The 16876-nt window shown below is 52.4% G+C and overlaps 1 protein-coding gene across 1 annotated transcript; it reads left to right on the top strand.

The window, feature by feature from the left end:
• Positions 1-347: 347 nt before the first annotated feature.
• Positions 348-15900, top strand: XRRA1 (X-ray radiation resistance associated 1). The gene is made up of 18 exons (XM_010293214.1): positions 348-463; positions 1069-1178; positions 2521-2675; positions 2851-2922; positions 3673-3745; positions 4424-4521; positions 6037-6170; positions 6793-6891; positions 8012-8271; positions 9204-9244; positions 9977-10093; positions 11132-11225; positions 12441-12559; positions 13011-13268; positions 13763-13928; positions 14051-14163; positions 14779-14884; positions 15659-15900. The coding sequence occupies exons 1-18, from the start codon at positions 348-350 to the stop codon at positions 15898-15900; spliced, it is 2373 nt and encodes a 790-aa protein (XP_010291516.1).
• Positions 15901-16876: the final 976 nt, after the last annotated feature.

Raw genomic sequence — 16876 nt, 5'->3', positions numbered from 1 at the left:
GAGTGTGTGAGGGTGTTCCTGGGTAGTGGGTGTCTATGGGTGTGTATTGGGGGGCTGTAGTTACAGCAGTATGAGTTGGATGCGTCGGTGTAGGGGCTCACGTGTTGGGGTGGGGCTCTGTGAGTGGCGTGCATATGGCTGTCCGTACGTATCTGTGTATATGTGCGGTGGTTGTATATGTCGGTGCAGGGAACAGGTATTGGGGTGTGTCAGGAGTGAGGGATGGTGAGCGTTCACGATGGGGGCTGTGTGTGAGTGGGGTGTGTGTGGGGAGCATGCGTGCAGGTGTAGATGTTGCGTTCCGCGTGTTGTGTGACAGTGTGTATCAGGATATGCAGGCATGTGCCATGGCTGGTGTCCTGGTGCACCCCATGCTGCTGGCATCTTGGTGTACTGGCAGTGCCAGCGTCTGCGTCGCGCTGAGCATCGCTGCGCGGTGGTGGAGCAGCATCTTGCCCGGCTGGTGCCGGTGTTGTGCTGTGGCAACATTGCCCACAGCTGCACTCCTGCTTATATTGGTGCATGAACACACGGCGTGCTCCTGTTGCAGGGGAAAGCTACCCTGAATACCGGCACCATGAATGACCACCGTAGTCCCACTGTGCTGTAGTATGTCGGAGCTGTGTCCAAGTGTGGAGGAGACGCCATCAGATGGCACTGGGAGACCATCTCCTGCTACAGGGCGCTGGGCGAGAGTGATGCAGCGCCTTTGAAGTTTATTTCCGAGGTTTGGGGAGTGGTGACCGGTGCAGTTCTTTTCCTGGAGTCTTCACAAGTGACAAGGGGAAGGAGGAATGGGGGGTAAAGCATAAATCCCATGAGTTGTTGTCCACACAGTCCGACACATGCACGCTGTTGTCTGCGTTTTGCTACCTTGAGCTGCAAAATAACACGCATACTCCTGACACATCATTTACTTCTCTGTTTTAGGAGGTGATGCTCCTCGTGTGTTCCTGACGGTGTTCCTTTGCATACAGGCTGACACTTCATTTGTGGCTACGCTCGGAAAGAGTAATGTCAGAGCTAGTGAAAATTTTAACCCATTTATTTCTTGCCCACTCTCCCCAGGAATGTTGCAGTCAAGATGGCTATGACAGGACTGTATAAAATGGATGATGGAAGCAACTATGCAAGTAACTGCTTCCCTGCCAGGAACATTGTGTGCACAAGTAAAGAAGGTGACACTTCTTTGAGTGCTGCTGGTGAAGTCTCCCTGCAGAATTATGTTGTGTCCCTAGGGTCAGGTCCGCCGTCCACCCTGTTAGGCCAACCAGCTCAACACAGAATTGGTTTCTTGTATCAAACATCACAGCTAATAACACAGATAACAGTTGATAAAAGAACTTAAAACGGTGCCCAGAAAGTTTTAAAATTGTTTGAAGCTTCACTGAAATGAAGAGGGCAGGATGTCTAGGGCACACATTAAATGAGGGGTCCAGCAGCCATCTCCACACGCCAGCAGGAGGGAAGCGTCAGGCAGGCACGTGGATAGCACAGGGTGGTTCTCCAGCAGCTGTTCTGAGCTAGAGCTTCTCCTTTTACTCTGGGCTTTAAGAGTTGCATCTGTGAAATGCTTAGAAGTGTCAGAAATGTCTTCTAAGATTTGGGAAGCGGTGAAGACATCTACCAGGTTGGCCAGGAGTCTGGAGCACAGGACCTTCTAGGAGAGGTTGAGGGTGCTGAGTCAGTTTTGTTTGGTCAAGAGGAGTCCAAGCGGAGATCTGATTGTGGCTTACAGCTACAAACTCCTCTTAATGGTGGCAGATGGCATAACTAGGCCAAAAATTTCACCCTGGGAGGTTTAGGTTGGACATTAGGAGGAACTTCTTCGCTGGGAGGAGGTGCAGCTCTGGGCCAGGTTACCTTGGGAGGTGGTGGAATCGCTAGACAAAGCCACAACGGACTGATCTAACATCGCTGATGGTCCTGCTTTGGGCGGGAGGTTGGATTTGAGATCTCCAGAAGGCCCTTCCAGCCCATATTTCCATGTCTGCAACCTTGGCTCTGTTACCATCCGTAAAGTAGAATGTTAGGACGAGAGGAAACAGCCTCAGGTTGCGCCAGGGGAGGTTTAGATTGGATATTAGGAAAAATGTCTTTACTGAAAGAGTGGTCAAGCGTTGGAAGAGGCTGCCCAGGGAGGGGGTGGAGTCACCATCTCTGGAAGTGTTCAGAAAACGTGTAGACGGGGCACTTTGGGACATGATTTAGTGGGCGTGGGGGTGTTGGGTTGATGGTTGGACTAGATGATCTTAAAGGTCTTTTCCAACCTTAATCATTCTGTGATTCTATGTTTCTCTTCTGTGGCTCTGGCTGTAGTTTTAATGTTTCTACCTTAGAGATTTAATGTCACTAAACATTTTACACTCCAGTATTTCCCCATATAGGGGATTGTAAAATGATGGATTTCAGTGTTGGGCTGAAAAACCAGGCAGAGTGCAGCCACTTGGAGAAGGGCACATTTAGAGGGTCGCACGCTCACCATACCGTCTCCTCTGCCTTGGTCCATTGTCGTGTCAGGATCTGGGCGCTGGATGCTGGCATGCAGAGCTACCCCGAGGGCTTGGACTGAGAAGGGGACCACCGGGGAGACACCACAGCAGAGGAGAAAGCCCCCAGATTCTGCTTCCGTGGAAGAAAATAATGAAGAAAATATCCTAGACGAGCCATTTCTGGTGAGTGCACATTTCCTCTGTTATTCTCTTCCCTTGCTGCGATGCAAGGAACTGGGTGTCCCCCTCACCTTGGGGCAGCTGAGGTCTGGTTTTGGGGCTCAGGACGCGACATTCAGGATTGCTCACATGGGTGGTGAAGGACTAACCTTTTGTGTGTGTGGGTTTTTTTTGCCAGATGAAGCACCACTGTTTGAAGAACCCTTCTGACCTGTGCTCTGTGAACATAAGCAGCCGAAATCTGGTCTCTGTGAGTATCGGAGACTCAAGAAACATTAAGGAACTGCCTTGAAAGTTGAAAAATGTACCATCTTAGCACTCAAGTGTCGAGACATCAGAGAAAACACACGTTAGATGCAGGCGTGTTTCCTGCACAGGCAGGTGAGCCAGGCAGCTGTGAATAGGCTTGGATGATTTGTCCTAGAAACTTCTGGATCATGTCTTCATAACCAAATTAACTTGGTCTTCATCGGGTGTAGCCCCTTCCCCACTTTACATCCCCTCCCAAAATGCTGTTCTTCAGGTTGAGGGATGTTTATCTCAACCATGGTAGAGTTCAGCTTGAGAAGTGACTTTTATTTGGGTTCTTGACTAACTTGCAATTGGCTGCTGTAGGTTTTTAGGGTCTTTTTAGGGTTCCCTCCTGCTGCTGTGAAGGTCAGATGTGCTAAAGCACAGAGTGGCTATGTTTGCTGGGTCACACGTAGGTATGAGATGACCCAGGAGCCCTGTGACACACACGGGAGCAAGGTCAGCAGCGAGGACACAGAGGGAGCTTTGCTTTGGGGCTCAATTAGTCCAGGTCTTCCGGATGTCAGTTACTAAGGCAGCTGTGCATTAAAGGAATATTTTCAGAGAGGTGCCCTCCATAGTCAGAAAAACAAAGGAAGACCTAGTTATGGGAAACGCTATGATTTAGGCGCTCTGAGGAAAGGAGAGATCCGGTTGTTTTGGATCAGTTTAGGGCGGAATGATTTCCTCCTCGTCCTCTATTTTTCAGGCTAAAGAAGATGATTTTGAGAAATTTGATTGTGTTGCTTTTATAAATGCTGCTGAGAACCTGCTGACACTAGGTAAGGGAATGTATTACTGAAAAACAGACACTGCTTTTCAACCTGGGGGAGCTTACGCTTGTCTGAACAAAGGCCTAGAGCTTTACAAAGAGGTTTAAGATACACATGCAGCACTTCTTTGCAGAATTGCTTCCTTCTTTTACTGAGCTGAAATCCGTGTGCTAATTCCCTTTATACTAACGATAATTGTGTGCCACTGTGGTATCCTTTTCGTTGTTAGGAAACAAAGCTCTATACAAAGAAAATCCCCATTTAATATATAGAAGCATGGAATAATGAAATGACTTGTCCCAAAGGCTTGGAAGGTTAATGGCAGAGCTGGGAGGTGAATCCAAATCCAGTGTCATGGGCTCAGTTAATTTGAAGAAGAAAAAAGGAAATCCATTTATAACTAGTAAAACATATAAGCTAAATGTGCCATCAGTGGCTTCAAGCAATAATCCAATCTGGGTTGGGAGCAAATGCACAAAAGCAAAGCAGATGTCTGAGGAGTAGGCTGGTGGGGCATCATGTATTATATGGGCAAACATGAGCTGGCATTTTCTTTCAAACATGTCCATTGATAACACTAGTGCTCTCCTTCTTGCTGGTTTTGGTCTGTTCCAGACACAGGTGACACATGGCTTGTTCTGTTACTACTGTTCCTCACTCGGAGCATTTTCTTTTCCACCCTTGCAGAGCCATTTCGGAAGTTTCCAGGACTGAGGGAACTGGAACTTTCCTTGAACAGACTAAGAAATCTGAAAATCACCGCTGGAGACTTCCTGCATTTGGAAGTAAGATGAGGGGAATCTGAGACTTTATTCATCTCCTCCCAGCCATCATGCTGGGATGCAGCACACGTTGACGTGTGACCCTGCAGTGTGAGTTCTCTGAAGCTGCAGGGTCATTCTCTCTTTTTGCCTCCTTGTGACTCTGGGATATCCTTTCTGCTGTGTTCCTCAAGGACCTTCACATCTTGCTTCCTCCCGCAAGGAGCAAGCCCTTGCGGCTCCCCATTGCTCAGCCCTTTCCCACAGGACTCCGTTTCCCCTGTGATGGGCCACCCCCTTTGCTGTAGGATCTGTTCTCTGCAGTGTGTCAGTCACCTGTGGCATCCCTCACCTCCCTCATGCAGAGGTGGTCCCCGGCAGATCCCCATCCTCCTCTAGCCTGTGCTCTACCTCTCTGCGTCCCATCCTCCTTCTCCCCAGATGGGTGTCTGCAGTTTCCCCAACTGATGGGCTGCCTTTCTAACACAGCAAAAGGGTCAGTTTGTGTTTTTCTTTAAAAAAAGAGACAAAGTGGAACCTAAGAACAAGCAACTGTGCCTGGTATGATGGGTCTAGTTGTTCTCTCCCTCCAGCTTGGAGTGGGTCTCTGCTATAGAGAGCTCAGGCTCTGGCTCAGCTGTACTGATTTTATCTAGGTTTCCTCTTCTTGAGGAGGTGTCCTTGCCTGGATTTCTCTCGTTTCTGATTCCTGTTGGATATAAAGTTTTGTCTTAAAAGGCTTCCTTCTTCTTGTCTTTTTCAAAGAATTGTTGGTGGCTCACCTGTCAGCTCTGTGTGCTCAGATCCTGGCCTCCCTCCTCCCTGCAGGCTTTGGGAGGTCCCCAAACCCATGAAATGTAGGAAAGCTTCTCCCACATTTCTCTTGTGCACTGCTGGTAACCCACTGAGGGTTTGACTCAGCCCGTGGGCACCAAATTTCCAAGGCTCATGAAGGCAGGGTTGATCCTGTCCACCCCAGTGTACCTCTGTGTCAGCAGTCCTGTCACGGGCACCAGCTAGGAAAGGTGGGGATGGAACCCACCTAAACTCCTCTTCCTGCCATGCCCCCATGGATCTCAGTAATCCATGGCCAGTGTCTGGGATCTCTTTTCCTGACAGCCTGGAGACATCAGGCCTAGGAAGGCTGATTGGAAATTCATATTAAATTGATTTGGAAAGGGCTTTGAGTTCCTCCTGGGGAAATGCAGCCTATTTTAATGCCCCAGCAAAGCTATTCCTGCTCACGTATCCTAGAAACCCTCGTCCTCGCTCCCAGCTGGGTCTGCTCCCTGGCTTCCTCTGGGCTGTTGTCCCATGAGTAACATGTGAGAGTGGGGGACCAGCCCTGAGCACTCCTGCCAAGGTGCAGAGTCCCACAGCTGTAAGTGAAGTCCCTGCACATCAGAGATGCTCACAGCATCACTCTGGGGTGGGTGGTAGCACGACCGAAAGTCTCCTGTAAATATTTAATATCTACCTGGGGAAAGCCAACAGAGATTGTTCTTTGCTCCAGGGGCTTGTTTTTTCTGTTTCCTTCAGGATCTGGATCTCTCCTACAATAATTTATCCCCTGAGGATATTTGGACATTGGGAGATTTGCCCCAGCTCAAGGTCCTTCGCTTGACGGCCAACGGGCTTCGGTCCCTGCCTCCCGACCTGGCAGGCTCATGGCAGTAAGTGCACACAGCAAGCGATGCTTCAGCTTGGTGGGAAGCTGCCGGCCTGCCGGTGGGATGCGCTGGGCAGGCGGGGTGATGGAGCGGTGGGGCTGGCAAGGCAGTGGTGAGCAGCGAGGGTGGTGGGCAGCTGGTGATTTATCAGTCCAGGCAGCAGAGCTCTTCCCTTGCTGGAAGATCAAATAACCCAGTGGTCGGTGGCTGGGTGGCAGGGAAGCGTTATCGCAGCTCAGCCCCAGATCACCTAGGGCGTCTGCTGTCACCAGCAGCTAGAGAGGAACCTCTGGACAGTGATTCAGCAGCCCTGTCCGGTGGCTGAGCCACGTGGGTTGGATTTATTCATCATTAATTAGACCTTTCATGTGTTGCTTAGCCACAGTCACCATGCCAAGGTATCCACTGTTTGCCATTGTTGGAAATAAGATACTGAGCTAGATGGTCGTTTGGACCGATTCAATTTAGCTGCTTTGAGGTAGGATACCGGTTTTCTATTTAAAGAATGAAAACAGCCCCAGCTGAGTCTCCCACTGGATACATCTTCCCCAGGTGACAGCAAATGATGTGTTTTTCACCCGTCTTTGCTTAAGCATGTTATTAATGAGCCTCTTTGTATCTGTAGCTCTGCTCATTTAAAGTTTCCATCTCTGGAGGTCTTGTCGTTGGATGACAATCATCTGTCAGACCCGAGCGTCTTTGTAAGCCTGTCTCACCTCTGCAGGTAAAGAAGCGCCTGGCAGCAGACAGCTCTGGCTTTTGGGGGCTGCCAGCTGCCTCTGTCAGCTGTTGCACAGTAGCAGGCTTAAAATGAAAACCAAAATCTTTGTGATTCACTCGGATACTTCCCTGTTTAGTCTCTCTAGTATTGCAAATGGGACTAAGCGGAAGCAAACAACCTGCTGCAAAGCACAAGCTGACCAAACCCAGCAGGTGGCTGGTAATTCAGCTTCTGCCCTGGGTGTTTGCTGATCTCCAGGTCTGATATTGAGAAATGGTAGTTGCTTTCTCCATTTTCCCTTCTTTGCCCCAGATTCATCCTTTCTTTCAGCGCAGCAGCACGGGGAGAGGCTGCGGATCAGCTCCCTCTGTTTAAGGAGGGTTTAATTCAGCCAGACATGAGTGGCTAGGAAGGGGGGCTGTTCACATGCCCTCAGCTGGGCTGTGCTGAGTTTGGGAACAGCACAGAGACCTTCTGGTCTTCCTCGGGTGCCTCCCTCCAGTGCTGCAAACTGGAAGTGGATATCTTGCCCTGGCTTTGCCAAGACATTCCTGGAGGAATCTGCACATTGTCCACAGTGTTCGTGAGAGGGGAGTTGGAGTGGGCAAAGTTTAGGTATGAGACTGCAGGGCTGGAGTGCAGAGGTTTGGGTTTCTGCTCTGCCCTAAGCTGTCTTTGTGGCCTTGGGTGAGTGCGTTGGTGATGTTATGCTTCCATGGGAAGGTGGAGTGTTGTTAGAGAATCCCAGCAGGACTGCAGCTCATCAGAGCCCTGGGTGATTTCATGAACTGCCAGGATGTCTCCTTGTCCATTAAATTCTTATCAAGAAGTGAACATAAAGCAAGATGACCCTCAGACTGGTGTGGGTCACCAAAGTCATGGGCTTCAGGGGCAATGCCAGGCTGTGCCAAGAACTGAGCCTGTGGCTGGGCTTTGGAGAGGAGGGGGAACAGGGCAGCGAGATGCGGGTGTCACGGATGCCTCCGCACTGCTGCTGGGAAGCTAAGCGAGGAGGCAGGTTGAGGGCCAGCATCCTGCCCTGTAGGCGCCGGGGTGAACAGATGGCCGGGTGTGTACACCAATAGCAGTCGTGGAGTTTCTCATGCATTTCCTCTTCTCATAGTCTGAGGGAGCTGAATCTGGACAGGAACGGGATTTCGGCTGTCCCCTACCTGCACCAAGCAGAGAGCAGGCAGTTTTTCCTCCACCCTGCACTGGACGGCGACAGCTTCAGGGCAGAGTGGTACAAATCCCTGAGCAGCCTCTGGCAGCAGCCCCGGCTGCCACAGCAGGAGAACAGGGAGGTGCCAGCAGAGCTGGAAGTGAAGAAAGGACAGCTTGAGTATGTCGTGTCATGGAACGACAGGGATCCAGACAGGACGGGTGAGCAGTGCCTGCCTCTCCCTGCCCGCACTGAAACCACTGAGTGTTTCAGTGGGAGGTGGTTCAGTTACGCCAGGGTGAGGATCTGCTGGATGTTTATTAGTGAGTGAAGCAGCCTGACAAAATTAAAACAGTGAAGGAGGGATACATGGAACCATTTTATACATCTCAGCTAACCTGTACCTCTATAATTACTGGGAACTTACTGGCCATGAATCATGCTAAAGCAGACATCTCCCATGGTTCAGACAGAAGCACCCCTTTCTCTCTCCTGGACTTCTCCAGAGTAGCTTGCTCCAAAAGAGATATTGCATGTTGGCTGGGAAGAAAACTGGCAAAAATAGGGGAGAAAAATCAGGTTGGGAAGTGGATTGCTGTGAATCCTGGACAGGCAGAGTGCAGGAAGGTTGTGTGAGTAGGTACCCTGTGCAGGGACTGTGTTCCTGGGGTAGCTCTCTGCTCTGGATGTCATTCCTGAAGCATGATGGAGGCTGCCGGTGAGGCTCCTCCAAGTACTTCTATCCCCTGGCTCGCTGCAGCAGTCCCTGTTGTTACGTATTTGTGGAGCAGGCAACAATGCAACTTCTGGTGCTGTCCTGGTGGTAGCAGCATGATGTGGGAAAGGCCTCGTGCTCATGGGTAAGACTCCAACCCAAAATCTACCTGCAGGGAGCTCCTGGCTGCCCTGAGGCCAGCAGCAGGGTTTCTGCTGTGTTCAGGGCATGTGGACCTCACCTGGAGCAACGGGGCTGCCAGCAAGCCTGCTACAGTGGGCCTGATTCCCCCTCGCCTTGGGCACATCTTGCCATTGAGCCAGATCCTGCCTGATGCCCATTTGCTTTTCCAGGGTAATTCCAGCCTTGCCATGGCTGGGGCTGGCCCAGCGCTCGGCTTCAGGTAGAAACCCTCACTTTGCTTCTGTTTCATTGCAGAGGTCATTTTTAATTCTGACTCTCAGGAACACCCAGTGCTGGTAAGAACCTTTGGCTTATCTGTGATTTGGGGTTTGAGCTCCAAAATTCCCCTTCCCCAAGCCTCTCAGCTGAGTTTCAGTAAGCCCGTGGGTACAGCTGAGACTCTGGGTGCCTGCAAGGCTCGCAGTAAGTATCGTCTCTTATCAGGGAGATCGGGAGCAAATTTTCCCACAACCAAGGGATGGCGGAGCTTAAACTTATATCACTTTCAAATAACAGCCAGGTTGCCATTTGCTTGTGCCTGTGTGCCCTCCCTGCCTGAGGAAGCATGTTCTGTGGCACAGGTGGGGACTGAAGCTCAGGAGTTCATTCATTCTTAGCCCTGTAATCTTTTCCCCCAGATGATAGGTGTTTGAAGCCAAAGACCCTGATTTTTATTAGAACTTGAGTAAGGTGCTGAGCTTCAGAGGTGCTGAACACTTGCAGCATGTTCTAGCGTAACACACACATGTGCACACGCATGCTCCCCGAGAGCACAGCTGCTTCCTCCTGAGCCCGTGCACGTTTTCAAGTGCTGAATGATGGAGTTTGCATTTGACGTGACTCCCTGCAGGGCTCCCACAGTAATGCAGAGGCCAAAGCAAGCTGCCACAAGACAACCTCTGAAGGGGGTCTGAACCAAAAGCGCTTCAATTTATAGCCCTGTCTGGGTTCAGGAGGGTGATATCTTGCCACTGGAGGTGTCTCCTGCCACTGGAGCCTCTGCTCACACTCTTCTTCCTCTCTTTAAGGTTGTTCCCAGGGAGGGAGAACCATCTGGCTCTAAGATTCTGCCGACTCCCTCCATGCGCAGGGATGTTCCCGCTCCCTTTCCTGAACTGAAGTGTCTCAGCCTGGCCTTCAACAAGGTGATTTGGATCCTGTGGCTCTGGATGATGTGAAGGTTCAGCTGCCTGAGTTTGGCATTAGTGCTTTGGGGGACACCCTGACCTTTAGCTGCCACTGCAGAAGGACACAGCATTCCTTGGCTCCTGTGTCCATCTGCCAGCCCACAAGTATGTGTTAGATATCCAGGATCTCTTGGGTGGGACAAGACGCCTATTTAGGCCGCTAAATTGCACCTAACTTGTCTAAACTCTTTCATATTTGGGGATTTAATCAGAGAGTATCTGAAGGATTTCCCTCCCCTGGACTGATCCTTTGCTAGAGCTGTCTGGTGGATGGTGATGTCTCATTGAGGACTTTGCTGTTTTAGTGCCAAGTTATACCTGTCTGCTGAGCCACACTGGGCTCTCGGCGTGCCCCAGCAGAAAAGTAACATGCAACAACATTTAAGCTCCTCTTCCTGGTGCTTTTGGCTCTTGCCCAGGGCTTAACTCACGCTGCTTCCCAGCTGTTTGAGCTGGCAGTGCTGAGTTACCACCGCTCAGTGAGGAGCATCCCCTGTGACGTGATGGGGTGGCTCTGCTTGCTTGCAAAGCGAGCTCTGCTGCCATTCCCCGTGTGTCGTCACCCTGGTTTAGGTTACTGCCTCGTTGGTGAGCTGGTTTCTGGCTGCTGTGCCCTGGTCAGGCTGTGGTTTGGACCACAAGGTAGAGAGGCAGAGCTTTATTAGAGCTGCAGCTCTAAAAAAGCAGGAAAAAAGTCCTGCCTGTCTACCTTGCAGCTCTTCTGAGCACTGGAGGCACCCGTTCTCTGGTGGCAGAATGCAGGAGAGAGGGGAGTGCTGCATCTACCCACCATACCCACAGGCAGCAGAGCTGCTGGACATCTCTGCTTAAGGGATGCCATCTCCCTCCTCCTCCTCCGCAGTGCATGCATGTGCCCAGTGCCAGGGTCCCCACGCATCGGAGGAACACACTTCGGTGGGAGGGTTGGGATGAAACTCTACAGCCTCCGGCGTGACTCAGTGCTTAGAGCAAACAGTAAACTATTTTATCTTGCAGATCACAGATGAGACAGCTCTCTTACCCGTGGCTTTCTTCCCGTGCCTGAAGGAGCTGACATTTCACAACAACCCTCTTACCACCACCCGGAGCGGTACAGTATGAGCCCGGCTCTGCGTGGGGCTCATGCTCTGTCCCTCCTTTGCTGTTAGCTTTCTGGGACAGGGACCACGTTGCCTTTCAATGTTTGGACACTCCTGCCCTGGCCCAGGCCCTCGGGGAAGTGCTTTAATCGTTGTTGCTCTCTAAAGAGCAACACAGATGAGCACTGCTCTTGCAAACACTGTTAATGCCCTGCTGCTGCTCCCGGCCCCATCGAAGTCTGTAACAGCCCATCTGTGACTGCGGTGGTGCAGTCTCAAGCTGAATTTTGCTCCCCAAATGGTGTTTATCCCACAAAAGGGCTTGTCTGAAGCTCGCCCAGATTTCCTCCTGCAGCAGCTTTCTGAGCAGGGAGGATAAACCCCAAACATGCCTGTTGCCATGGTAGGCAACGTCTGAAGGTAGCCAGAAGGACGCTGATGAAATGTTGCAATGGTGTTGCTCCCTGCACGAAGTATGTGTAGACTAGTAAATAAAACAGGTCAAGACTCTTCTTCTGGCCTTGGTGGCATGTAGCCCAGTCTGGTGTGTGTCCTTAGGGCTAAAGCATCTCCCTACAAAACAGGGTGGCTTCTACTCTGGTCCCTGGGCAGTGCCATGCTCTGAGCTGAGCCTGGGGTTAGTTGGTGCAGCGTGCTGCTGGTGAAGGAGCAGGGTGTGGGCTCTCCACCGGCTGCCTGCAGCTCTGAATACTGCTCTCGAATCCTGTGTTCAGTGTTGGGCCCCTCACAACAAGAAGGACATTGAGGCGCTGGAGCGTGTCCAGAGAAGGGCAACGGAGCTGGGGAGGGGGCTGGAGCACAAGTCTTATGACGAGCGGCTGAGGGAACTGGGTGTGTTCAGTCTGGAGAAGAGGAGGCTGAGGGGAGACCTCATCGCTCTCTACAACTACCTGAGAGGGGGTTGTGGTGAGGTGGGTGTTGGTCTCTTCTCCCAAGTAACTACTGATAGGACGAGAGGAAATGGCCTCAAGTTGCACCAGAGGAGGTTTAGATTGCATATTAGGAAACATTTCTTTACTGAGAGAGTGGTCAAGCGTTGGAACAGGCTGCCCAGGGAGGTAGTGGAGTCACCATCACTGGAGGTGTTCAGAAAATGTGTAGACGTGGCACTTTGGGATATGATTTAGTTGGGTTGATGGTTGGACTTGATGATCTTAGAGGTCCTTTCCAACCTTAATGATTCTGGTGAGCTTCTGCTCTTCCAGGGCAGCCGCCTTTGCTGACTCGGCTACTCCAGCATAATCTGGGGATTAAACTCGTCCGACAGAAGAGCCTAGCCCCAGAGAGGTGGCACTTCTCCATCCCTCTCAAAGCCAGCCGCAAGGTGAGGAGAGATGTGCCTCGGGAGTGTGGGGTTCTTCCTGCCTAAGGCAGGGAAGAAACCCTTGCTGTAATACTCAGGGCAGGATTGCCCAGGAACCAACTTGCTGGGGAGCACGAGAAGAGCTGGTGGGACACATGGATCCCCACGGGATTGGAAGGGTGGAGGGAAGGGTGGAAAAGATTGGAGGTATTTTGCTCGGAGTGAGGCTGGGGAGTCCAACCACCCCCTTATTGCTGCCCCAGGCAGGGTTTGCTGCTGGGATTTTGGGTTCAGTCCTGCCTGTTGACCTTGGCTGAGGGATCCCAAGGGACTGAAGATGCTGCCAGGGTGTCCCTGGAGCCGAGGCTGCCCTGGCACTCCCTGTCCCATAAGGACCAGCCTCCAGCCATTGGACCCGACCCCACACTGACACTCGTGGCAGCGTGCATGGATGTCCATTGTGTCCCCGCAGGTCACATCACATCTCCCCAAAGTCGCCAAGCAGTCGCTGATGCTGGAAGCTCCTGCCAAGACCTTTCTGTGGAAACAGCTCCCAGCTGCAGTGGAGGCTGTGAGAGATGTACCGCCGAGTCCGTCCCAGCCGCTGTCCTCCTTCAGCTCTGTGACCCCATCTGGCAACCAGTGGATGGCACCAGGAGAAGGGGAATGTGACTCCAGGCCTCCTCCTGGCTCAGCCGAGGACAACGTTGCATCCTTCTTCATGACGCAGGTGAGGCCAGGCTGTAAGTGTTCAGGACTGCAGGGCTTGTCCAGAAATGGTCCATAGATGAATCTTTCATTTCCTAAGTGAATGAAAGGTGTGCATGCGCTGTTGGTTATAAGCCTCCTTTTATTTAAGGAAGGAACACTAGCAAGAAGCATAAATGTGATGTTGTGACCAAGAACAAGAATTGGTGGCCTGTTTCCCAAGGTGGCACTGGGCTGTGCTGGCTTGGTGGGTAGTGCCAACTGTAGGAGCTCATCAGGGCAGCTTTTTGACTTGATTTCCCATTTCTTGGGATTATCAGGGAAAAAAAAGCCTGCACTGGGATGGGGATGGCCCCTCTCTCCCCTGTGCCTGGTCCCACTGGGCAGAGATGGGATGAGGTGGCTCAGTGCCACCAGGAGAGACCTCTGGCCACAGCAGGACAGACTCTAGCTGACTCCATCAGCTTGGCTGGTAAGAAAGTGGTGCTGTGAATTCCTTTATTTTGCTGCTTTGAGGTGGAGGATGTGTCCAGACCCCTGCTGAGACCCGTGGCAGAGGGCGGGCTGGAGAAGAGGAGTGAGCAGAGAGGGGAAGGAAGATCCCAGGTGGTTCCAGAGCGATACAAAGGCTATGAGGAGCTGCTCGGTGGAGACACAGACCCCAATTTTATTGAGCCAGTTGGTGAGTGAAGATAGCAGAGGGCTCCTGCTTAGAAGAGCTTTGGCAGGTTGATGAACAGCATGGTCTGACCAAGAAAGAAGCAGCAAAGGCTTTTATTGTTCTGTTTTCCCTCTGGTTCACAGGGATGCAGAAGAACATGCAAGCGCTGTACTACATGCTGAAACACCCCCTGGTTTACCGGGACGCCAAGCCACGGCTGGACAGTGTACAGAAGCCCTACGTGCCTCAGAAAAAGGCAACGAGCCGAAGCTTCACAGGGAGAAAGCTTGCATCTGTATCTGGATCAGCATCAGCCCACATGTTTGGATGGATGCTGAGAGCCCGAGCGTGGGCTTGGCCATCGTGGGTTCCCGATCCCAGCACCTCACTGTTCTCTCTCCCTCGCGGCGTGGTGCATGCAGCCCCCACGGGAACCGACCTGCAGGGATGGGGCAGCTCAGCACATGGGCTGGTAAATGGCCAAGAGCCGTGCTAGCCCCCGGGCAGCACGGGGGGAACCACTTGCCACCAGTGCCCTGGAGAAAGCCAGCCCCGTCCCAAGGGAGGTGGAGGAAATAGCTTCCAAGCTGGGTCTGCGGGGTGGGTTGTAGTAGAACTACCGTCCCTGCACCCACTGCGCTGCTCTGAGGTCACGAAAAGCCGATCCAGTGTTGCTCCATACACCTATAATCTGAAAGTCAGTGTCGAAACCGGACCAGCTTGGTCCAAAGAAAAGAGACCATCTCATCTACCTCGTGCAGAAGCACGGGCCCCTGTTAGTTTAGGAGAAGGGGCAGGAAAAGGAGATGGAAGATCATCAGCCTGGAGGGTAGAGGGGAGGCATGCTGCAGCCTCCTGGTCTTCCTTGCAGCGTGGGAGGATGCCCGGCCCTCCTGCCCGAAAGACAAGAGCAGAGGTCCTGGAAGGAATCCTGATCGCCATGAGAACCACCTCGACCATCACTGAAGTCCCCTTGGGTATGTTCCTGCATTCCCAGTCTCTCGTGTTGATGGCACCACAGAGGCAGGGGCAGGATCTGACCCTAAAGGTGTCCCTGAATTGGTGGGGTCCTGGGGTGCGGCCGAGCTGGGAACGGAGGGTCCCTCCTATTGCAGCAGCCTTCTCCCACATCACGGCGGAGAGGACAGGGGCTTCGCCTCCTGAATGCCCTCAGCCCACCAGGAGGTTGGACCCCGATGTTCCGGCTAGTGGTTAACGCAACACAGATCCTTTGGATCCACAGCTGGACTAACCTCACCCCAAACCCAGCTGTTGGGAGAATGGCCTTGGAGTACCAGTAGTTTTGCCCCTGAGAGGAAGGAGGACTTGGGTCTTGGAGCACTGGCCATGTTTTATCTCCATCCTAGCCCCTATGGTGGTACAATCCTGAACTGTTAGTGCAAGCAGCACCCAGCCACGCCACGGTGCTGCTTCTTTTCCCTGCACTGCCAAGGGAAGAGAGGCAAGAAATTAAGGCACTGCCTACAGTAAGAGCCACTGCCCAGGCTTGAACCCACAACATCTGTCTTCACTCTTGAGTTACTCAGGACCACCAGTGCCTTTGCTTTTGGGGCTCCCGTGTTTCATGTGAGTGCCAGGTCAGTCTTTGTGCCCCTGCCACGGTGACGTGGTCGGTGCCGGGGGGATGCATGGGCTGAGGCTGCTGGTGGGTGGAGGCATGGGAGGGAAGATCAAATATTGCAGCCAAGGAGCCGTCCCGTTGCTCTGCTCACACCCCTGGCCTTTTCCAGCCTCTGTTTTACAGAAGAGGAAATCCAGCCCCACAGTGCACCGGGAGGCACAGAGGCTGATGGAGGAATTCCAGGAGGTGTTGGAGATCCCCCCTGCGACTGTCGGCGAGGAGATGGCCAAGCCGTCAGATGAGGGGCAGGTGGTAAAAGCCCTTCTCGCAGAGGCAGCGTCCAAGCAGGGGAGACCCGAACAGCTACAGCTGCCAGGGAAGAGAGTGGCCGAGAAGGTGCCCAAAGTTTAGTCCACAGTATGGCCAGGGGTTGAATAAAGCATCCCACGCCTTGGTTCTCTTGGATAAAATGTATGTTATTTTGTGACTTGATTGGAGCCATTTTTCCCTTCCTGAGGTTGGAAAACGGAGTGTGGTGACAAGATTCATCTCAGGCTTTCAGGCAGTGACTTCCAGCTTGAAAGCACTGATACAACCACAACACTGCAATGACCACACGTGAAAAACATCTCTGCTCACTCTTGTGCAGTTACTGGAAAATATGGTGTGTGCTCACCCACCCCTGTGCAAAAACTGACTTGTAAGAAAAACAACTGCACCCTCTGGGCATTGCGGGGAGGTTTTGGCCAGCAATGAACAGGGTGGAGAGCGCCGTGACCACCCCGTCCCACGATGAGCACGGCTCACGGTGGGGCTCTGCCTGTGCTGACCGATGGCTGGTACGAGGAGGGCCCGTGGGCCAGCAGCAACACCGCTACCACTTAACGGAGTGGCAAGCTAATACGAGCTCCCCCGTTCTTTCAGCTCCCGCTCACTGTCCCAGTGTCCGTCTGTCCCGCAGCCAAGTGCTGGGGAAAACCCACCTCACGCCGGGGCAGTGCTGCCAGCGCCGCTCATGGCAGCTCTTAGCATGGGGCCCCCACTTTTTGGAGCCCCCCCCTGCCGCAGGTACGTGCCCAACCACCCGGGCCCAAGTGTGCTCAGGGAGCCGTGCTGGGCACAAAATAGTTATCAAAACCCCAAATCTATCCCCCCCCTCCGGTCTGGCTCCCCTAAAAAACAGCTGCATCAGTGCAACCGGAGAGGCTGGGACAAGTGATGGGGAGCGACTTGATGATCTTGAAGGTCCTTTCCAACCTTAGTGATTCTGTGACAGAGGACGCTCAGTTCCCACTGGCTGCTTACCTACATGACAAATATGTCACTATACTCACCTTCCCCTTTTTTCTTTTTTTCTGCAAAACGTTATTCAACAACCTCATTCAGC

Source organism: Phaethon lepturus, unplaced genomic scaffold, assembly GCF_000687285.1.
Source record: "Phaethon lepturus isolate BGI_N335 unplaced genomic scaffold, ASM68728v1 scaffold25728, whole genome shotgun sequence".
Taxonomy (NCBI): domain Eukaryota; kingdom Metazoa; phylum Chordata; class Aves; order Phaethontiformes; family Phaethontidae; genus Phaethon; species Phaethon lepturus.
The sequence above is the reverse complement of the archived record's forward strand: the minus strand, read 5'-3'. Positions and strand labels throughout refer to the sequence as shown.

Bases quoted from the DNA above. Each gene is read 5' to 3' on its own strand.
- XRRA1 (XM_010293214.1), top strand. From the start codon at position 348: ATGGCTGGTGTCCTGGTGCACCCCATGCTGCTGGCATCTTGGTGTACT. The intron at 3,746-4,423 runs GTAAGGGAATGT...CCACCCTTGCAG, and splicing joins TGAGAACCTGCTGACACTAG to AGCCATTTCGGAAGTTTCCA. The intron at 13,269-13,762 runs GTGAGGCCAGGC...TGCTGCTTTGAG, and splicing joins CATCCTTCTTCATGACGCAG to GTGGAGGATGTGTCCAGACC.